The sequence below is a fragment of the Anabrus simplex genome, chromosome 4 (genome assembly GCF_040414725.1).
Source record: "Anabrus simplex isolate iqAnaSimp1 chromosome 4, ASM4041472v1, whole genome shotgun sequence".
NCBI classification, from domain to species: Eukaryota; Metazoa; Arthropoda; class Insecta; order Orthoptera; family Tettigoniidae; genus Anabrus; species Anabrus simplex.
The window spans coordinates 217,796,166-217,820,635 of NC_090268.1; the positions used below are offsets into that span (position 1 = coordinate 217,796,166).

The 24,470-nt window shown below is 43.8% G+C and overlaps 1 protein-coding gene across 1 annotated transcript in view; it reads right to left on the reverse strand.

The window, feature by feature from the left end:
- LOC136872592 (inactive dipeptidyl peptidase 10) overlaps positions 1-24,470 on the reverse strand; it is a 782,685-nt gene that overhangs the window by 139,352 nt on the left and 618,863 nt on the right. The window contains exon 5 of the mRNA XM_067146389.2: positions 21,051-21,103. Coding sequence (XP_067002490.1) covers positions 21,051-21,103 — 53 coding nt within the window. The remainder of the gene's footprint in view (positions 1-21,050; positions 21,104-24,470) is intronic.

A 24,470-nucleotide genomic window follows, 5' to 3' on the forward strand; every position in this document is an offset into this window, starting at 1 on the left:
GCTGTGTGAGGCTGGATTATCGCTAAGGTCTGTCGCTGCACGTGTTGGCCGACAGGCATCTACGGTACAACGTGTATGGCAGCAGTGGTCAAATGAAGGTACCCACACTTGTAGACCTGGCACAGGCCCAGCGCGACAGACAACTGTGAGAGAGGATCGCCGCATCATTCGGATGGCCCGGATGGAACCCCCATGCAACAGCAGCGCAAATTCGAGCAGCTGTGGCACCCCACGTTACACAACAAACAGTTGATAATCGCCGGCGTGCAGCTGGCTTACGAGCCCGTGTCCCTGCAGAAGGTGTTCCATTGACCCCTCAACAGCGACGTGTAAGGCTGGCCTGGTGTCGAGAAAGATCGACGTGGGTCGACGAATGACATAGGGTCGTCTTTAGTGATGAATCGCGCTTCTGTCTTGCCCGCAGTGATCGCCGGAACCGTGTGCGCCGACGTACCGGGGAGAGGGGCCGCCCAGATCTTATTGTCGAGATTCACACAGGGCCAACACCAAGCATTATGGTCTGGGGAGCTATTGGCTTTAATGTGAAATCACAATTAGTGCTTGTTGAGGGCACTACGACTGCTCGACAGTACTTTGATAGGGTACTCAATCCAGTGGTTGTCCCTATGATGGCGAACATTGCTAATGGGATGTTTCAGCAGGACAATGCCCGGGTTCACACTGCATGCATCTCCAGAGAAGCTCTCCACGACATCACAACCTTAGAATGGCCCGCCAGATCCCCGGACCTCAGTCCTATTGAGCATGTGTGGGACATGATGGGTCGACAACTGGCCAACTGTCCTCAGCCACCCACAACTCTGGAACAACTGACCCGTGCAGTGCAGCAAGCTTGGGCCACAATTCCTCAGGAAGCGATCCAGAGCCTTAAAGACAACATGCCTCGACGAATTCATCAATGTATTTCAAGCTCGTGGTGGGCACATCCTGTATTGATTGTTGTCCAAACTTGCGGTCAGAGCGACCTGAAAGTGTAATAATCGAATAACAACCGAACACTCGTCCTGCATGTTTAATTGCAGCAATGTAGCACCATTCCTTCTGGGTGTTGCGATTTCCATTTTCTTCAGTGTATCATAAAGAGTGTTACTTTACAGAATTGTATGAAGAAACGAATGATGTCCTTATTGACAGCAACAGTGCGTTTTCTGATTCTGTCGGAGGGAGACTGACACATGTGTAACAAGACTACCTTACGTAATCGAAGAATTGCAGGAGGAGGACATTTATAAAGCCATACAGCGAAGTCTGTGTAACAAATCCCTTGGAAGTGAATTCTACCCGACATTTTGGCCAATTGTCAACGAAGATGTGTTATGTTCAAGACAAAATACAAGTCGCCTGAAAAAGGGATCGATTATACTGGTACCGAAGAAGTCTAATTCTTCATTGACTACTGGATAATATCTGGTGCAAAGCTAAATGTTACCGAGCTCGATAGCTGCAGTCGCTTAAATGCGGTCAGTATCCAGTATTCGGGAGATAGTGGGTTCGAACCCCACTGTCGGCAGCCCTGAAGATGGTTTTCCGTGGTTTCCCATTTTCACACCAGGCAAATGCTGGGGCTGTACCTTAATGAAGGCCACGGCCGCTTCCTTCCCATTCCTAGGCCTTTCCTATCCTATCGTCACCATAAGACCTATCTGTGTCGGCACGACGTAAAGCAGTTTGCAAAAAAACAAAAACAAAGAAAAAAACCTAAATGCTAATAAACCGTGTTTGTTAAAATTAGGAAAAAATTACCTACGTGATTCACTCTGCTGCATTTTGATTACAAGTCACTCGTCCGAAGTCTTATTAAACAATCTCCTTTAGGTTCGCAGCAATCGTGTGGAGCTCCCGGTAGAAGCATTATACACGCAGTAAGAGACATTATCAGTCATTATAGGGTAAATAAACAGTGTAATCTTTAGATCTCAGAGAGTTAGAGTAGGTGAAGCTTTGTCTGACCCTGTAATAGTTGAGAGGGGAGTTCCTCAGGGCAGTGTTATCGGACCTTTATGTTTTCTTATATATATAAATGATATGAGTAAAGGAGTGGAATCGGAGGTAAGGCTTTTTGCGGATGATGTTATTCTCTATAGAGTGATAAATAAGTTACAAGATTGTGAGCAACTGCAACGTGACCTCGAAAATATTGTGAGATGGACAGCAGGCAATGGTAGGTTGATAAACGGGGCTAAAAGTCAGGTTGTGAGTTTCACAAATAGGAAAAGTCCTCTCAGTTTTAATTACTGCGTTGATGGGGTGAAAGTTCCTTTTGGGGATCATTGTAAGTATCTAGGTGTTAATATAAGGAAAGATCTTCACTGGGGTAATCACATAAATGGGATTCTAAATAAAGGGTACAGATCTCTGCACATGGTTACGAGGGTGTTTAGGGGTTGTAGTAAGGATGTAAAGGAGAGTGCATATAAGTCTCTGGTAAGACCCCAACTAGAGTATGGTTCCAGTGTATGGGACCCTCACCAGGATTACCTGATTCAAGAACTGGAAAAAATCCAAGGAAAAGCAGCTCGATTTGTTCTGGGTGATTTCCGACAAAAAAGTAGCGTTACAAAAATGTTGCAATGTTTAGGTTGGGAAGAATTGAGAGAAAGAAGAAGAGCTGCTCGACTAAGTGGTATGTTCCGAGCTGTCAGCGGAGAGATGGCGTGGAATATCATTAGTAGACGAATAGGTTTGAATGGCGCCTATAAAAGTAGGAACGATCACAATATGAAGATAAAGTTGGAATTCAAGAGGACAAACTGGGGCAAATATTCATTTATAGGAAGGGGAGTTAGGGATTGGAATAACTTACCAAGGGAGATGTTCAATAACTTTCCAATTTCTTTGAAATCATTTCGGAAAAGGCTAGGAAAGCAACAGATAGGGAATCTGCCACCTGGGCGACTGCCCTAAATGCAGATCAGTATTGATTGACTGTAATATGATGGCAGTTGTAGATCATTTATACAGGTAAATATATGCACTGGCTTATTATGTTTGTTATTTCGACAGAACAAACATGGAATGTGGGGCGCAGTCGTTTTCAATACGATCTCAGTACGATCCGCGTTTCCATGGAACTCAATTCGAACCGGGTACGATACGATCCCAGATTTGACCTTATCGACCTTGAGACTCGATCCGAACCGAGTCCCCGTTTACATGGCGTTTTTAATACGGTAAGTGTACTCAGATCTGAATCCTGCATGTAAAAGTACTATATGGCAGAGATTGCTATCTTCTAAACCTATTCTAACTATTTACAGGGAAAGCTGGTAGTCAGCTCCTAGCTATTGCTGAAAAGGAAGTTCGTACAGAGGGTTGGGGCAAGGATAATTTACGAGCTAGTGAAGGTCTAGCAGGTAGATGAGAGTCGTGCGGTCTAGTGATGGGACATTCGATTCATTTGATTCCGTTCACGTTACTAAATCGATACAGTGATCCGATTCACGGCACATTAGTCACCGCTCCTACTGCATCTGTGTAGTATGTTCTGGTAAGACAGCAGCAACAGCATTCAGTGCTCGCAGCTGCCATCTGGTCTTCATACTATGAAATTCTTTGTTAGAAAAAAATGCTAGTCACTCTAATACATCGAATGTTTCCGGCGACGCAGGATGGAAAAGGTCTAGGAATGGGAAGGTAGCAGCCATGGCCTTAATTAAGGTACAGTCCCAGCATTTCCTGGTGTGAAAATGGGGTATCTACGGAAAAAACATCTTAACGGCTGCCGACGGTGGGATTCGAACCCACCATCCCCCGAATGCAAGCGCGTAGCTACGCGATACTAACCGCACGTCCAACTCGCTCAGTCATTTTTGAAAATATGTATTTTTCTATCAGCTGAGGATTTTTTAAATCGTCATATTTTGTATAGGCTACCCGAGATGTACAGTAGCCCGCTGGTTTTCTGATTCAGCATACTGTTGATTTATTGCGTCAGTCGGCTCACTTACTTGTCCACATATGATTGAAGTCTTGTGCAACGATGTGACAAATGAAGTGAGAGAATACTGAGCCGTTCCTCCCAATATAAAACAGGTACTTTTGAGAGGTCATGAGCATGACTCATAGTCATAGGGCAGGCTAGGGTCGAGTTTAATTGTCAAATGTTAACTAAGTTATAATACTAAAACTCATTAAACTAATAATAATAATAATGTTACTTGTTTTACGTCCCACTAACTACTCTTTTACGGTTTTCGGAGACGCCGAGGTGCCGAAATTTAAACCCGCAGGAGTTCTTTTACGTGCCAGTAAATCTACCGACACGAGACTGACGTATTTGAGCACCTTCAAATACCACCGGATTGAGCCAGGATCGAACCTGCCAAGTTGGGGTCAGATGGCCAGCGCCTTAATCGTCTGAGCCACTCAGCCCGGCCATTAAAGTAATAAATAGTATAACCTAATAGCATACCTAGTTACTAGCTACTTTAGAATTATGTTCTGACTACATTTTTAACGCTGCAAATAAATCTATTATTTACACTTCCCTGTAAGAAGAGGACACTGAATGCAAATGTGCTGAGCTCGAGAGTCCGTTATAGCGCAGCGGAAGCTCGGCTCTGCGCCAGCGTCCAGTGTGCCGATAAGGAGCCGTGTGTATCTTGTCTCACTGAGCCGTGCTCGTTCACGATTCGAGGACGAGCTCGACCGTGGAAGTGAAAGGACATACGTGCCTCTCACTCTGCTCTCTCTCTCCTCTCAACGGCTGCGGGTAGTGCTATGCACTGCTCGACGCACACCGAGACCGTCAAGACCACAAGACCTTCGAGACGGACACACTCGCCCCAACCGGCTACCGCTTCTCGGTGCCTAGGGTTAGTCAGGGATTGCCGTGAGACAGGGGCCCGTTCGTGTCGGATCACCCCGCGTTCACTAGTTCTCTTTAGCTTGCCCCCACAGAAACACACACAGGACCAGGCTCATTCTTTCCAAAAGAGCAATATTTCGAAAGAGCAAATTGTCAATGAGCCTGGGACCTCACAGACAACCTTCGAGCGCCGAGAACTTCCAGAGACGGCCGCTAGGGGGGAGCAGCTGTTATTACAGCACTCTACCAAGCAGCGGGCGTCATTTCGCCGGTCGTGAAAGAAGCGCTGTTCTCACTGCGCTCTCACGAATTGCAGGGACTACAAGAGCTGGTAACCACACAGACCAGCACCGCTACGCTCTTGTCGGAGTGTCACTTCCCCGCTCTCCCTGAACCCAATTCATCGGTCATCGGTTCCACAACCGAGACCCTAAAGAGGAGAAAGGCCACTATGCCGGCTACCCCCCAGGCTGCGAGGACACCGTTAAGCGCCGTGCGCGCAGACAGCAGTACCATGGCACGCACGGGGAGCGTATCGCACAGTGGTCAGGCCACCTCGTACACTGAACGCCGCACGAGATCTGATAAATCACAGCGGACAGGTATAACAAACCTGGCACCGGGTACATCACCCGACGGGCAGGCAATATACCTGGAGCAAAATATTCATCTCTCAGGGCGATACATTGCAAACATGGCGCGCACAACTACTACCTACACAGTCACTACCACCACAACACGCAACACCCCCACCACAACCATAAACTCAGGGACGCACATACCAGTGCAAGCGGTACCTAGCCGGCCGGCAAGCATTATTGCAGAGCCCCTATCTAGAAGCGCGCTGCACAGGGAAGGCGGAGCAGAATGGTACGTGGAGCAGGAGAGCGAACGGGAACCGGGGCAACGCCCTGAAGAGCCGGACCTCTCCCATGCGGAGGAGTTAGAGGACTCGCTCGAGGCTACAGACCGGAACGGCTCAGCCAAGGACTCCAGCTCGGACAATTCAAGGCTGGTAATAGAAGAGTCTCTCGTCACCCAGACCAGGGAAACACCCGAGAAGGAGGAAGGCAGGGTAGTACCGGAGCTCACAGCGCCCACACCGCAAGCCACGGCGCCCGAACCGGAGAGCCAGCAGGGGCGCTATGTAAAAGTCAAGAGCAGAAGGACACGCCAGAGGGAGCGTAAGCAGGGTAAGGAAACCCAGACTAACGAACAACCCAACGCCTCTGTCTGCTCTGAAGGGTCCGTAAACTCAACTGTACAGCAACCCAAGAGACACCACAACAACATGAGAAACCACCCAATCACCATATACTCCAACGACCTCATGAAAATTGAGTCTGCGCTGCTCAAGTACCTCCCACACGGCGAAAGGAACTATAAGTTCGTAAAGTCCAGGAGGGATTCGCACGAAGCTGTCCAGCTGATATTATATTCAGAAAAAAGCTATCACCTGGCAACTATCCCACTTGATGAGCACGATATTTAGTACACATTGCTCAACTACGGGAGGACTAAGAGATATCTACTCAGGACCCCGTAAACAAGTACACGTTCGAAGAGATCGGAGACGCCATCTTGGCTGAGCAAATCCCAGTCCTGGTAGTACAGCGGATGCGAACAAGGGAGGGGAGGAAACAAGCCCCACTCTACCTTGTCACGCTAACGGACCAGTCGGGAGTAGAAAAGATCGAGAGTCTGCGCACCCTCCTAAACATGACTGTAAAGGTAGAGCCTTACCGGCTTAAAGCTACATGCACCCAGTGCAGAGTGTGCCAAAGGTTCGGTCACTCCCAAGTGGGGTGCAAGCTTAGCCACAGATGTAGGTGGTGTGCCGGGCCCCACTCCTCCCGTGACTGTCCGAATGGCGGAGACAGGGAATTTGTTAAATGTTGTAACTGCGAGGGGAGACACGCGGCCAACTACAGTGAATGCCCGAGCCGCAGGGTATACGAAAGCTCCCTCAGAGCTAAGAGACCGAAGAGCGCGAGAGAACAACAGCGTGGCCGCCCTGAGGCTCAAAAACGCCCATCAGGTAACAAAGGCCCCCTAGCCAACCAGGCCCTTCAGGTAAACCTGGCCAACCAGGAAATCAAGGCCCTGCCAATGGTATAGGCCCTTCAGGCCGAGGCAAGACACAAAATAAACAAACCGGACAAGACAGACACCCCGAGGCTCAAACCCAACCAGACCCCACTCCCCAAGCCTCGAGCAACAGAAATATAGCCTCAAACAACCAAGGCAGGACCAACCCCCTAAACAAAAACAAAAAAGGGACGCAAAGATCACGCCTAGGGAACCCGAGCAGGAACTAAAGGGAGAACCCGCCGCCTGCTTCACCCCTCGCAGTCAGCGCACGGTAACTAGGATCACACACAAAGCATCCGCTACCCAGAACACGCCCACCACCACTAACACAACACTAAACACATCACATCAGCCACAACTCCCACGAGAACCTCCAGGTCAGAAGACCAATGCGGCCGAAGACATACTGAAGTCACTAGGCATAAATATACCGCTGACCACCCTGATACCCACCATAATCTCAAGTGGCTGAGGATAATAGTAAACCTCATCGAGTCATTTATCTCTGTTCCCTGAAATGGCTGCACAAAATACACATCACACACAACACGCAGGGGCTGAGAGTTCTAATTTGGAATTGCGATGGAATACGCAACAAGGAAATAGAACTCGAAGCCTTCCTAGTAAAGCACGAAATACACGTAGCACTAATCGCGGAGACATTTCTCGCCCCAGGCTCGTAATTAACAGTTAAAGGCTACAAAATACACAAGTACGACAGACCCTCACCTAGAGGCGGCGTGGCAGTACTGGTAAGAAAGGACCTAAAACACATGGAGCTTGAAATCCCAGAGCTAGTGGCAATGGAAGCATGCGGGATACGCCTACTAGTACGTGGGACGTTAATTAACGTCATTGCAACGTACTCCCCTCCAAGGACAGTCAACACAGGCGACATTGACGTACTCCTAGGACTAGCCAGAAACACGATAATTGGCGGAGACATCAACTCGAAACATGAAAGCTGGGGCTGAATTAAGCCTAACAAACAAGGCACCACGCTATGCGAACACATGCTCGCCCGCGAATACGTAATAGCAGCACCCAAGGAACCCACCTTCCTAGCTCCGAGAAGGCACACTTCCGACATACTAGACATCGCCCTACTTAATCACATCCCTCTGGAATACAGCATGAAGGTGATCAATGACCTAGGATCAAGACACCAACCAGTACTTCTAACACTGGATGCTGACCCCGAGGGATACGAACTAACTCCCAAGCGAAGGCTAAACTATAAAGCAGCCAAATGGGACAAGTTCGTAAGGAAACTTGATTCGCTGTTACAGGGAATAGAAAACAAGACCCCTGAAAGCCCTGCCGAGATTGAGGAGACAATATCAACCCTCATTAAGGCGATACAAATAGCGACAGAAGTGAGCGTACCCACCCACACACATAAGGGAGCACACTTTCGAAATTTCAAGCAACATTAAGGATCTCATGCGAAGACGGAACCGTCACAGGCGCAGCTGGGCCCGATACCACTACGACATAGACAGGGACATGAAAAATCAGTTGAACACTGAAATTCAAAATGCCCTGAAAGAACACCGGTCCAACGAATGGAACAACAAACTGCGAAAATTCGACACGAACACCAGACCCGTCTGGCAACTAGCAAGACACTTCACACGCGAACCACACGTTATTCCAACCATTAAGGGACCAAATGGATCAGTATTCGACACGCGGGAGAAGGCCGAGATCATAGCTGATACATTAGAGGCAGCATTCACACCGAATGACAACCCTTCTGACCCCGAATTCACGCGGCAAACCGAAGCAAAGGTAGAGGAATTTCTGAACAATGTACCTAGGCCAGAAGTTAAAAAGACAAATATCCATGAAATAAAATGGATCATTGATCACCTCAATCCTAAAAAAGCCGCAGGGCCAGACGATATCATGAATCTAGTTCTCACAAAACTAAGTAGGAAAGCCCTCACAATAATTACCAACATATTCAATGCCATGCTTAACCTGCAATACTTCCCAGAACAATGGGAACTAGCAAAAATCCTTGTATTCGGGAAGCCAGGGAAAGATAAATCGGATCCCAACAACTATCGGCCCATAAGTCTACTAACAGCCTTACGCAAAGTATTTGAGAGAATACTGCTAAAAAGGCTCGTAAACCACATAAAGGAGAAAGGAATACTAAGGAACGAGCAATTCGGGTTCCGTAACGGACATTCCTCCACTCAGCTCCTCACGCGGTTCCTTGAACATGCCACTATCGGGTTTAACAAGCGAAGGGACACAGGCACGGTATTCTTAGACATTCAAAAAAGCCTTCGATAAAGTATGGCACGAAGGCCTGCTGGCAAAAATGATAGACTACGAGTTCCATCCAGGATATGTAAGGCTAATTAAGTCTTACCTAACAGACAGAAAATTTCAAGTAGACGTGCACAAAACACTATCAAGTACTCGAAACATCAGAGCGGGCGTAGCCCAAGGCTCACTAATAGGACCGATCCCATTTTTCCTGTATACCAACGATATGCCGACCGCAGAGCTCACTACCACGTACCTCTATGCAGACGACACAGCAATTACCGTCCAGCACTCGTGAGCACAAGAAAGAGACTCCAGGTAGCGCTGCGCACACTGGAACCGTGGCTCACTAAATGGCGCATTAAAGTCAACGTAGAGAAGTGCCAAGCAGTGATGTTTACACGCAAAAACAGACGCACACACCAACCCGCCAACATCAAACCACTGACACTATTCAACAAACGAATAGAGTGGCACGAAAGAGCCAAATATCTAGGGGTAATCCTAGACAAAAAGCTAACGATGCTACATCATGTCAGAGACCTAAGGCGAAAAGTTCAAATAAGGCTTGTTAAACTGTACCCCATACTAAACAGCAGATCCAGCATTAACACCAAGGTGGCAGTCAACATGTATAAAGTCTTAGCAGTCAACATGTATAAAGCCTTAATTAGGCCAATCATCATGTATGCTGCCCCAGCATGGGGATACACGGCCAAAACCAACATAAACAGCCTCGAGTGCATACAAAACAAATGCCTGCGAGCAGCGGCGAAACTCCCTCACGGAACGGCAATAAGGGACCTGCGCACTCTAACAAACACTCGCTCTATAAGATACCACCTTAGAAAGCAAACACTACGAATGTACACCAAGGCGCGGGGCAACAAAATCAATCCCCTAATCAGGAGTATTGGAAGGTATGACCCAGACCAATACAAAAAGTACCCCACGCCAAAACAAATACTATTCAGTCACAGGAATAGAAGATAACGGACTCCTCACTCCTTCTAAGGCATAACTCACTCAAATGAACACCACTAAAAAAACTGTGTATATCAATTGTATATTATATGTTTCAGTAACACGAGGGAAAACAGCTGACCAGCCCCTCAAGAAGCGCACATGGACAACAATCGCATAAGATTGGCCACAGCGACAAGAGAACGGAACCCCGAGTCCGCACTCAAAAATTTAGTGTAATCATTATAATATCAAGCATGTATGTTCCTCATTGTTTATTGATATATGTATATGTTTATCTCTAGATTAGAAGTGACGAGTGGCCACCACCGCAACGCTGGGACACACCCAAGGGATGAGAAAAGAAGACGACGTTAGCCCCAGCTACACAGCTGGCTTGGCTTATCCCTTCTCCGTAAATGGAGGCTTGGCACTAGGGAACAGTGGCGGCTGGACAATGGGACTTTTTCTGTAGTTCCAAAGCCCAGAAGCCATTCGACCCGGGCATGAAATCCCGCAGTGCCAAGAAGGCTGATCCCTCTACAACAAACAAACATTTGTGGAAAATGGACATGACTTGTGCATGATACCTACTCCTCACTAACACAACCTGGAAAAATCCAACCCACATCCTTGCATGTGCTATCTACAAAATGTCACGTTTTACATGTAGGCATCTTTCTACTTCCGCCTATGTGGTTTTTTCCTGACCCTTACTACCCGATTACACCACTATTGATACCCACCACCACATCTGGCCTGGTAACATGCTGAGCATGGGGACAGGCAGATACTCCTGTAGTATCACTTCCCACTCTACCCAGCTATCTCTTTTCTTCTTAGAAACTAATAGCATGTCGGAGGCCATGTAGATTGAGTCGATGGTCACGGCGGGGGAGCGGGCTACGGGGGCCCCCCGTAAAAAAAGTTCACGATTCTTTCGGTGTGCTATGGCTCACTGTATGTCTCGCTGCCTCTTCGCCAGTGTCCAGTGAGCCGATGAAATGCCGGGAGTGTCCGAGGACATGTTCGGCTCGCCAGATGCAGGTCTTTTGATTTGACGACCGTAGGTGGCCTGCGCGTCATGATGAGGATGAAATGATGATGAAGACGACACACACACCCAGCCCCCGTGCCAGCAAAATTAACCAATTAAGGTTAAAATTCCCGACCCTGCCGGGAATCGAACCCGGGACCCCTGTGACCAAAGTCCAGCACGCTAACCATTTAGCCATAGAACCGGACAGTGAGCCGATAAGGAGCCGTGTGTATCTTGTGTCTCGCTGAGCCGTGCTCGTTCACGATTCTTTCGGTGTGCCATGATTCACTGTCTCGCTGCATAGTGATAGTCATAGGCTAGAGTCGAGTTTAATTGTCAAATGTTAACTAAGTTATAATACTAGGATTCATTAAACTAATCACTGGTCCAGACATTTCTGACGCCAAACTTGGAGTTAGCCGATTTCAGCCTGGCAGAATTAAGGTCCTCCGGGATCGTCACACGAGATTCTTTCATATTCCTTTTCTTTGTAAATATCTCCTTCCTGGTACGATAACTTGTCATCTTCACGATAACAGGCCGGGGTTTATTACCATGTGGCTCCTGTCAATATCTGCTCCAATGTCACGCGCAACTTTCAGTACCAGATTGTCAGTATCCTCGTTTGAACCTTCCGGAATGCGTACTGTAGGTTATTTCTACGTCAGCAATGTTCCGTTCAGTTCTTGTCTCTCCGAGCAATGTCTTATATATAGAATCCTCCACTCTCCGTAATTCTGTCCACTATGGTAGTCTATAGGGAGCGTCTCCTCACGGTGTCTTCCGTTGGATTGACACTCCTGCTGCTGGTTCTTCTTCTCTATTACACTAATTACACAGCACTCAAATAAAATACAGAATATTTGTAGATTAGGGGGTAAAAATTGATAGATACACTGTTTAGCATGTAATAATAATAATAATAATAATAATAATAATAATAATAATAATAATAATTTCGTGTGGCTATTTCTAGTCGACTGCAGCCCTTGTTGGCAGACCCTCCGATGAGGATGGGCAGCATCAGCCATGTGTAGGTAACTGAGTGTTATTGTGGTGGAGGATAATGTTATGTGTGGTGTGTGAATTGCAGGGATGTTGGGGACAGCACAAACACCCAGCCTCGGGGCCAATGGAATTAACCAATGAAGGTAAAAATCCCCTACCCGGTCTGGAATCGAACCCGGGACCCTCTGAACCGAAGGCCAGTACGCTGACCATTCAGCCAACGAGTCGGACGTTTAGCATGTTTAGGCGACAGAGAGATGATGGAAATCTTTGCCTTTGTTGATGATGTCACCATCATGCGGACCGCAGAACAATCTCACAAGATCTTCAAAAGACTATCAGCGACTACTGCAATATATCTGGTGCAAAGCTAAATGCTAATAAATCGTGTTTGTTAAAATTAGGAACAAGTCATTTACATGATAGACCTTTATTAAAATGAGCATCAGTGCAGAAAGAGGTAAAAATATTTCGACTTAGTTGTTTTAACAGTGTCCACAAAACGATCCAGTATAACTGGGGCAAAATATTGAATGACATACGCGGACTGTTACAGCGAGAAATATACACAAATCTATCATTAATACAGAGAATTCGGTATATCAATACATACATTATCAGTAAACCGGGATACATGGGTCAAATTCTACCTATGCCCCTGATAACTGGTATTAGGGTAATGTCAGGTATAGGATGGTCCATCTGGCAAGGTCTTTAACTATATAATATCATCTGGTGGATTGCGAATCAAGGATATCAAGAATCAAGAATCACGTGACAGCTTTATTCCTCGATCGACACTTGAAATTCATCAATGGTGAAGGGCATCCGTATTCTCAAAAATTTCTGCAGGTTACAGCAGATGCCGAAAAATCCCTCTTTCTATGATGTGAACATATTCGCCCCACGTGCACAATATTTAAAGTACCTATATCTACTGCAAACTTGTGTGAATAATAACGTGACATCGAAAATGTGTGTAGTACAGTATACGTTTCTGCAGCGTAGCCAATACGCAGCTCCCAGGATTCAGCAGTCTATTCTAGGATGCAACTGGAACCGCATATGGAGGAATTTCACATATAGGGTTCCTCCTGTAAGTGGTATATAGTTGTTGATGACATTGTGCTTACAAATGGTAAACTGTATAATATTCGTGTGAGAAAAATTTCAGTATGTAGTCTGTGATGCCGAGCGAAGACATTTTTCTTGACCGTCTACATGACTGTAGCCGCGTTACACAAGCTTGGCGATCACCATCAAACGGGTTGTTCGACCCCGCCATTTCCGAGTACCACCGAAATGGATTGTACGACTCCAGCTCATTTTACATCTGTGCTAGTGTTAGTGTTTGCAAGGAAGTGTTAAACACTCATGGAACATCGGACTCTTGAGACCATAGTTTGTGTCCGGACATGCAAGATAGTATAAGTCAAGTTTTATCGTCACCAAAAGCTAAATAAGTCGTAGAATATAACCTGCCAGTATACTCAATTATGGAAGACTTCTACATTAAATGAAAAATTAAGAACATATTTTTTGTAATTTTCACCTGTCTTTTGTAATTCTCTGAAATTTCTCTTTATGTTTACGTCCCTTTAATGTCAAAAAAGCACAGTGTTCCTATTTTTTCTTTCTTTCTTAATCTGCTTGCCCTCCATGGTCGGTTTTCCCCTCGAACTCATCGAGAGATCCCACCTCTACTGCCTCAAGGGCAGTGTCCTGGAGCTTCAGACTTTGGGTCGGGGGTTACAACTGGGGAGAATGACCAGTACCTCACCCAGGCGGCCTCACCTGCTATGCTGATCAGGGGCCTTGTGAGGGGATGGAAAGACTGGAAGGGGTGGACAAGGAAGAGGGAAGGAAGCGGTCGTGGCCTTAAGTTAGGTACCATCCCGACATTTGCCTGGAGGAGAAGTGGGAAACCACGGAAAACCACTTCCAGGATGGCTGAGTTGGGAATCGAACCCACCTCTACTCAGTTGACTTCCCGAGGCTGAGTGGACCCCGTTCCAGCCCTCGTAGCACTTTTCAAATTTCGTGGCAGAGCTGGGAATCGAACCAGGGCCTCCGGGAATGTCAGCTAATCACGCTAACCACTGCACCACAGAGGCGGACGTTCCTGTTTTTATTTATGTTATTTTTATCATTGTCATCATAACTGTATATAGTAATGTTTAGTAATACAATTACGATAGTGCCAAATTATAAAGACACTAGCAGAAGTACCCGTTCTTCGTACGGGTTATCAGAAACTGGCTTTAGTTACTCATACTATCGATGTGACTGGCTTCTTCAGATATTTATATCACTGGTGTATTTACTTAAGTACGTAGAAATTATTTGTCATGTTTGGTATTATAGTGTATGTTCTTCTTCTTCTTCTTCTTCTTCTTCTTCTTTTCTTCATGGGGGCCTCTAAATATTAGTTCCTAATTATCGTCGACCTCTAAGATCTTTTGCTACCATGTTTTTCCTTCATTCCCACCTAGATATACCTGCTCCCTTCACAAAGCTGCAGCTTTAGTGTAAGTATACTTCCGCTAGATAGTACCATAAATATAAATATTATTGAATGTATTTGTTTGATCTGACATTTCGTAACTATTACAAATGATCAAGGAAATATGCGATGCATAAAAGAAACTACTATAATTATCGAGAATTATAAATCTCAGGACTTGACACTAATGTCGCACATCATATAATGAATCTGAGTATAAATGTTGAGAAACTTTTTCAAGTCATGGGCGCACCATCTTGACAATTGTGTATAGTATATAGGTTGTCTTCATGATTACAATGATCGTAAAAGTGGACCAAAATATCGGCATTAATAACATCAGCGATCCTACTACTCCATGATTTGATAGAAAATAGTTTAAACTATAGGTAACAGACTCCGCAAAATGCTAAACCCGGAGCCAGTACGTAAAAACGGAGGCCCGTCGGCAACCGCTGGTCGCTGTACTACGGAGATCTCCGGGACTATTATTTTTATACTTCATTCCCTTTCCATTTCCGCCGAAAGGAGTGCTATGAGCGTCTTACACAACAGTTTATTTTTTCCAGATAGTAAGTCATATGTGTATCAATTTTTGTTTGGCACTATGGCCAAACGTGCATGCATAATCTAGCTGCTGTAGAATCTTGGAGCTGACGTTGCCATGGTTACGGCCGTTCGTTTCTTTATCCGATTCCTAGAGCAGGGGTAGCGTGGTTCCAATATCTTCATAACGTTTGGTTTTAGGGCCCTAAAACATGGTTTTCGGGCCCGAAGGGTTTACCGAGTTTTGTTCTTTGCGTCAAGGGGCTTAAAATGAGCTTTGTCTCGTCCTTGTACGACAAATTCGATTTCGCCTACATTAGCCTATTATTTTAATGTTTTAATATCTCCCCCGTCGCCCCCCTCCCCCATCGAATTGTTTTGAAAATAAAATACAGCCCATGTTACTCACTGGCAATATAGATTTCTATAGGTGAAGTCAGTTTTTTTAAATCAGTTCAGTAGTTTTTGAGTCTATCCGTTACAAACAAATATACAAATTTTTCCTCTTTATAATATTAGTATAGAAGTATATATTACATCCCTACACGTCCGACTCGTTGGCTGAACGGTCAGCGTACTGGCCTTCAGTTCAGAGGGTCCCGGGTTCGATTCCCGACCGAGTCGGGGATTTTAACCTTAATTGGTTAATTCCTACGGCACGGGGGCTGGGTGTATGTGTTGTCTTCATCATCATTTCATCCTCATCATGACGCGCAGGTCGCCTAAGAGCGTCAAATAGAAAGACCTGCACCTGGCGAGCCGAACCCGTCCTGGGATATCCCGGCACTAAAAGCCATACGACATATCATTTTTCATCCCTACACATAACGGTTGCCGTGAGGAAGGGCATCCAGCCGTAAAACAGGGTAAAATCCACATGTGCGACACAGTTCGCACACGCAACCCCACAGGTGTGGGTAAAGCGATAGAAGAAGAAGATACTAATTTTAAAAAATTCACCCGCTTTTTATTCTTTTCACCGCCTTAAGTGGATTTCCAAAAAGAGTGTGTTCATTTTTAAGGGAGATTCCAAGTACCAATTTTAAAGTCTGTATCATCTTAAATTTTTTTTTAGATATATGTATCCTCATATAAATAATCAACTCATTCCTCACTTCTTTTCACCCCCCCCCCCTAAGTGGATTTTCTGAAAACGAATATTTGTGTTCTTTAATGTTTAAAAGGGATTCCAAATATCAATTTTCATGTCTGTTACATGTTAGGTTTTAGTGACTTATTGTAGATAATCTCGCTGCTGTAGAATCCTGGAGCTGACGTTGCCATGGTTACGGCAGTTCATTAGTTTATCCGATTCCTAGAGCAGGGGTAGTGTGGTGCCAATATCTCCGTAACGGTTGGTTTTAGGGCCTTAAAACATGGTTTTCGAGCCCGTAGGGCTTACCGAGTTTTGTTCTTTGCGTCAAGAGGATTAAATTGAACTTTGTCTCATCCTTATACGACAAATTCGATATTTTGCCTATATTAGCCTATTATTTTTATATATCCCTCCCGCCCCCCAACCTAGAATTGTTTTGAAAATAAAATATAGCCCATGTTACTCACTGGCAATGTAGCTTTCTATAGGTGAAGTAATTTTTAAAATCGTTTCAGTAGTTCTTGAGCCTAATCGTTACAAACAAACAATTTTTCCTCTTTATAATATTAGTATAGACAAGGAAAACTTTTAATTTGTCAATATGTATAATTTTACCAAGACAGTGTTTGCTCACTTTGTAATATCTTTCTATTACTAGTATGTTTTGTTAATGTCGTATTTTTATTGGGTACCAACAGTGCCAAACGATCAGGCACAAGAATTAAGAAGTGTTTTTACCCATGGACAAAAAATTACTGGTAATCAAATATTGTCATAGCAATGTAAGAATGTTCAAGAATCACCAAGGTAGTGCAAGAGGAAAGGACTTATTTATAGCAAAGGAGACATGTAGTATATAGAGCTACAAAATTTAAAACTTCCAAAATGTATTTTTCTGACAATAAATAGTAATGTATGGCAAGCTAAAAATATGGCAATGTAATTTACTTTTTCCTCGTAAGTAATTTTATCGCCGTCATTGTTATTCTCCCCATAATGCCGCTTGTTAGAGATCTCAACAGAAAGAGTTCCCTCGAACTGCTTTCGGAAAGATAGTTCAACATATTTGACCATCAACCTTCGAAGATGGGCAGCAACTTTTCGAGTTCTCGTCTATTTGATAAAATGCATCTGTCTTGAGAAGGAAGGGTTCGGAGCGTGGCAACTGATAAGAAATACTTTAACAAAGGAACAAGTCCATCTCCATGGCTAAAACGTCGTCGGTCCTGGAAGAGGGGAATTCCTAAATGTAGTATTATTGGACCTTTATGTTTTCGTATATATATATATATATCAGTGATACAATATGTGTAAAGAAGTGGAATCAGAGATGAGGCTTTCTGCAGACGATGTTATTCTGTACAGAGTAATAAGTTACAAGATTGTGAGCAACTGCAAAATGACCTCGATAATGTTGTGAGATGGACAGCAGGCAATGGTATGATGATAAACAGGGTTAAAAGTCAGGTTATGAGTTTCACAAATAGGAAAAGTCCTTTCAGTTTAAATTACTGCATTGATGGGGTGAAAGTTCCTTTTAGGGATCATTGTAAGTACCTAGGTCTTAATATAAGGAAAGATCTTCAATGCCTTGGGGTAATCACGTAAATATGATTGTAAATAAAGGGTACAGATCTCAGCACATGGTTATGAGGGTATTTAGGGGTTGTAGTAAGGATGTAAAGGAGAGGGCATATAAGTCTCTGGTAAGACCCCAATTAGAGTATGGTTCCAGTGTATGGGACCCACACCAGGATTACTTGATTCATGAACTGGAAAAAATCCAAGGAATAGCAGCTCGATTTGTTCTGGGCGATTTCCAACAAAGAGTAGCGTTAAAAAATGTTGCAAAGTTTGGGCTGGGAATACTTGGGAGAATAGGAGACGAGCTGCTCGACTAAGTTGTGAGAGAAGGGGAGATGGCGTGGAATGACAGCAGTAGACGAATACGTTTGAGTCTTTACAAGTAGGAAATATCACAATATGAAGATAAAGTTTGAATTCAAGAGGACAAATTGGGGCAAATATTATTTTATAGGGAGGTTAGTTAGAGATTGAAATAACTTACCAGGGGAGATGTTCAATAAATTTCCAGTTTCTTTGCAATCATTTAAGAAAAGGCTAGAAAAACAACAGATAGGGAATCTGCCACCTGGGCGACTGCCCTAAATGCAGATCAGTAGTGATTGATTGATTGATTGATTGATTGGTTGATTGATTGATTGATTGACACCAATTATCAGTCCAAATATCAGCCATCAGTTCCGTACCAGGAACTTCTGTATGGTTTCGAAAGATGGGCCATCAGTTCATCGCCAGAAATCCGAATCGAAGGTTTCGTGATGTACTTCTCTGAATGTCCTGGATAAAAAAGGTAACTAGCGAAGAAATGCTTAGACGGATGAGTACAAGTGGCCATCAGAGACCGCATACGTAACGGTATGAAGTTCTCCAACTCATCACTGAAAAACAAATATCCCTATGAAGATGCAGAAATTCATGACTGAAGGACATGCGCCGTTGGTTTTGACGAACATCTGCCGAAATCTTCAGAGTCCTTGCTCTGTGAGTAGTCAGATCACTGATCAATTCTGTTTATATGGCAAAAAAAATGTACATATACTTTTTATCAATGAGACCACTGTTATTGGAGGTTCTTTTTCGAAATCTAAACTTTGATCAGTCAGAAATTAAAAGAAATAGAATTTAATACAAATCTTTTGCAAACGCATTGTGAAAACTGAATACTGCCTTATTTCAGTGTGCGTGTAACAGCGCGTTTCTCACTACCTATTTATTTGTTCACTGACTTCCTTTTTGCCTTCGGCTGTCCATCCTGTATTAGGTTTCTCTGCTATTTTATGTTTGCTTGGGACTGTCCAGCGGAGGCCAGGAGTGCTATCTTCACCCGGATGGACGTGGGTTCGATTCCCCGTCAGGAACAAGAACAATCACTACTGATCTGCATTTAGGGCAGTAGCCCAGGTGGCAGATTACCTATCTCTTGTTTTCCTAGCCTTTTCTTAAATGATTTCAAGGAAATTGGAAATTTATTGAACATTTCCCTTGGTAAGTTATTCCAATCTCTAACTCCCCTTCCTATAAATGAATATTTGCCCCAATTTGTCCTCTTGAATTCAAAGTTTATCTTCATATTGTGATCTTTCCTACTTGTATAAACGCCACTCAAACTTATTCGTCTACTAATGTCATTCCACGCTATCTCTCCGCTGACAGCTCGGAACATACCACTTAGTCGAGCAGCTAGTCTTCTTTCTCCCAAGTCTTCCCAGCCCAAACTTTGCAACATTTTTGTAACGCTACTCTTTTGTCGGAAATCACCCAGAACAAATCGAGCTTCTTTTCTTTGGATTTTTTCCAGTTCTTGCATCAAGTAATGCTGGTGAGGGTCCCATACACTAGAACCATACTCTAGTTGGGGTCTTACCAGAGACTTACATGCCCTCTCCTTTACATCCTTACTACAACCCCTAAGCACTCTCATAACCATGTGCAGAGACCTGTACTCTTTATTTACAATCCCATTTATGCGGTTACCCCAATGAAGATCTTTCCTTATATTAACACCTAGATACTTACAATGATCCCCAAAAGGAACTCTCAACCCATCAACGCAGTAATTAAAATTTAGAGGACTTCTCCTATTTGTGAAACTCGCAACCTGACTTTTAACCCCGTTTATCGTCATACCATTGCCTGCTGTCCATCTCACAACACTATCGAGGCCACGTTGCAGTTTAGTCATTTAAATACCATTATTATACCTGTTAAAGAACCCTTGATGTATTCAATGTAATTCCGCAAACTTCTGGTTATATGTGTGTATGAAATCAGAATTATCTAGAATTCTAGCCCGTGTATATGTAAGTTGTACCGAGAAGAAGGCAGCTGGTTTTCAGTTGTTTTGATACCGCAAGGTCACGGATCGGCAGTGAGTTGTTAAGGAACTTGTGTTGTTGATATTGCATCGAGATATTAATCGTGATGTTGTCGACTGATGAGTGGAGACAGCCTGATATTGATCGTAGATCGTTCGTACCATATTAATAGTGTTTCGCAGATCGATTGTAAATTTCAAGTGTTGTTTTGTGTAAATATAATCCCAATGTAAAATGGATTACGTAAGTAACTTGTTCCGTTCGCAAAAGGCTACTCGGTAGTACTCGATCTCACCTTCATCACAGATAATTCACAAGACCATCAACGAAGTTCCTTAGGCAAGGGATTCAACTTTATGTCGAGGTCCTGTTGTATTAATTTTGTTTTTATTTTATATTTTCGTATATTCACCAACATTTGAGTGCGCCCTTTGGGCTCAGGAGCGCTGTCCTCAGCTACTAGAAACAACAGCGCTATTTCTGTAGCTGCTACTATTGCATTACAGATGTGTCTCAACTACAACATACCTGTCCCAAGTTTCTCTCTACACTCCAAGCTACTGTTCAGGAACCACTTGATCGGTGGCGACCAGCAGACCAATGAAGTGACTTGGCTGTAAGGCGGGTGATTCTCTGTACCGTTTGCAGCGTGTTGACGTGCGCTACAGTGGAGCACCTTCTTTGTGGACGTTTGGCAGATGTTGTGCAGTGCTGCCAGCTCCGTCTTACGTTTTACCTGAATAACCTTTATTCTACCACTACATCGACATAAAATGAACCTATTGTAAAGTACTTACTCGTTCGAGACGTCGTATATCGTGTAATGGGCTGTGAAGGATTGTCGGAACACCTGCAAGAGAGAAGAACACAAGGTTCATGAAGGTTCTACAATACCTTGAACGAGAAATTATCTACATAAATCTGTGTATTCTAATTCCGTTGCTTGTGCAAAATTATGAAAGAAACTATAGTACCTATGATGATGTGAAATGTCTCATTCTACTTGCAATTAGCTCAAGAAATATGCAATAATATTAAAAACTGCGAAAGTTTGTTTATAAATTAACTGCATTCGACCGTTTGTAATGACTGTATAAAATCTCGCACGATGAATCTAACAACAATGTGGAATGTGATTCTCCCTGTAGCCTATGAATTTTCTAGTCTAGTGCTGAATGAACATGGTTAGACAAAAATAAGACGAGACAAATGTGTTTCCAATTGTAAGAAACCGTTGAAATGGTGAGAACAGACGTGTTACAAATAACTATGACGATGGAACAGACAATTTAAAGTTGTGATAAATTTATTCGAATTATTTTCTTTGTACTTTAAACAATACTGGGAAGTATCATTGTAACAATATATCACTCTGATGGTTGTGCACGCTAGAAAGTGTGAGGGTCTGAGGTGTGTTATGCCTTACAAGCAGTTTTGGTCCTGCTGCATTGTATTGCAGTTCTTACACAGCCAGGATACTTCCCCTCCACGTCGTGGGGGTCATGCCACTGTAGTTGGGTTGGAGTCTATCTAGCAACCAGTGTTCGTCTATGTAACGTCATCTTCTCGCTGTGTGCTTTCTTCCTGTAACTAAGAGTTTGAGAAAACCTCATATCGAGTGAACTCTGTTTTACTCCTCAGGCCAGAATTAAAAACTGGCCGGAAAACACCCAGGGCCTTGGAATAAGAGACAGCCACGCTACCTCTACACTACAGACCTGGCTAATAATAGTAATAATGATATTTGAGCAATGAGTTAAGCCTCTTCGTCTGTTTAAACTGTCGGCGCATTCCAACAATGCTGTTACCTATTCAGAATCTACTAAACTATGATATACCAGGAGAGTTGACCGTGCGGTTAGAGGCGCGCGGCTGTGAGCTTGCATGCGGGAGATAGTGGGTTCGAATTTCACTGTCGGCAGCCCTGAAGATGGTTTTCCGTGGTTTCCCATTTTCACACGAGGCAAATGCTGGGGCTGTACCTTAATTAAGGCCACGGCCGCTTCCTTCCAACTTATAGGCCTCTCCTCTCTCATCGTCGCCATAAGACCTATATGTGCCGGTGCGACCGTAAAGCCACTAGCAAAAAAAAAAAAAAAAAGAACACTATCATACTGCAGAAGTGTTTCCCTTTTGGGGCCAGATGTCCCCAACAACAATTTTCTAGTGCTACTTGGTGCCCAGAAACTCTAACTACCATCGAGAATGTTTATATTTTGAAGTTGGGTACTTAATCAAAATTCAATTGTTTATTTGGCTTTTTGGAGTTTGCATCACTGTGATTAATTATATGCCAATGATATGAGGCGTCTAGTATCAAAACCGGCCAAGTCACAAAATTTACGAAAATGAGTTAAGGTTATAAATTTGAAGTAGAAGTATAGCACTATCAGGTGAAACAAGAATATGCTTTAAAATCGTCCATGTCTTCATGTTATAGAGCACTGAATTCTCGGTCGTGCAACAGAATCGGCCAAGTCATGCAGCCAGTGAATTCAAAACCGGCCAAGTCAAGGAACGAGCGACAATCTTTATGATGTAGCATTATTGTCTGGAACCTTGTGTTGTTACATTAAGCAACAATGTGATAATACCAGTAGGCAAAATCGTTCCTCGTAATGTATATTCTTTGAAGTCATAATATTTTGTTTTTTGTTCGTTTGCAACACTGATTTACGTATTCGCGGGCTTCTTACCGTTATTGGCGCCAAAGCCATCCTATTTCCGGTGTGCTCGTATTTTGTCATTATTGTGTGCTGTAACGTGGATATTGTTCCGAGTGGTGAACTGAAAGATTTACTTTCATACCTTGTGAAATTGTACAAAATTGCAACAAAAACGGCCAAGTCAAAATTTAAATTAACAAAAAAGATGGGTTAATTTTGAGTTAGATTTCTCAAAACAACGGAACTTAAATATTAAACCATTAAGGATATAACTGTGAAAAAAAATCTTTTCTGACCATCATTGCTTTGTCTCTACAGGTTTTTCGTCCATATTGAAAAATATGCCTTGAGTGACATGGCCGGTTTTGATACTAGACGCCTCATATGACTTGTGAAAAGATAAGGAAGATTCCTGCGTTCCCCTTTAGCATGTAACTGTTAAGTCACCCAGCGTATCTTTAATGTTAATGCAGGTGTTTTTTGTCTTTCAGCTTGAAGTAAATGTAGATTTCTCAGGCCAGTTCTAGATTTTCTCCTGTGATGAGGATTCGATAAAATGTAAGCTTGCACGAGTGTTTACCCTCGTTTCCCTTATTCCTGCACCTTTGTGTATTTTTTAGTTTTTTGTAAATGTGACCATTAATATTTTCTACCCTACGTCACCTTGTCTACAGGAGCCTCTGTGTCATAGGGCCTTATGCCCTGTTAAGTGTTTATGGTTGAACCCAAACTTTGTAGTGCTTGGTGTTTCAGCCTCCATTCACATTTTGTTCTCGGTATTTCGAGTGGAACCTTTCTATTTTACTCTCACTACTTTGTAGCCATGCAGCATGGGCCTTATGCCTCTGATTACTTAAGGCTCTTTGGGTCCTATTTCGAGGGTAGCAGAGGTACTGAATTAGTAACTTATTACAGCAAAATGTATTGGTGCTTCAAATGTCTGTTGTGTCAGACTACTGTGATTGATGTAATTTACTGGCACAGAAATGGGCGCTTTGTAAAACCTAATTGTAAACTGAACTCAAGGGTTCGAGACTCGTGTTATGTAAATTGTTCTAGAAGTTACGGCTTCTTTCTCTGAAGTGTACCTTCCCGGATATGTAAAGGTTTGAGACCTACGTGTCAGAAGTCTTTGCTTCTTTCGAGAAGGGAGTTCTCATCCCCAAATATTGTAAATTTTCCGAGCTTACGAGCTACATATTGTAAGTGAAGACGGGCATCTCCGTGAAGCATAGTGTAGAGTCTGGCTGCTCTTCAGTATTCTGCGTAGTGTAAACAAGATGCTGGGTAGTTCCACATCGTTGTTCCTCGTACGAATTTCGGCTGTGCTGTTGAAATTTAAAGGACCTCACTAAAGTGTGTCCCAAATACCTAGGGGTGGGAATCACTTTACTGGTCTAGAAAGCCAAGAATAACGGACGAGAGGACTCTTCGTACCGTGCACACTGCAGCCTGTAACCTGTAAGGCTTCGGGCTGAGCAGCGGTCCCTTGGTAAGCCAAGGCTCTTCGGGGTTATTCCGCCTGGGGTTTGGTTTGGTTTGGTTTGGTTT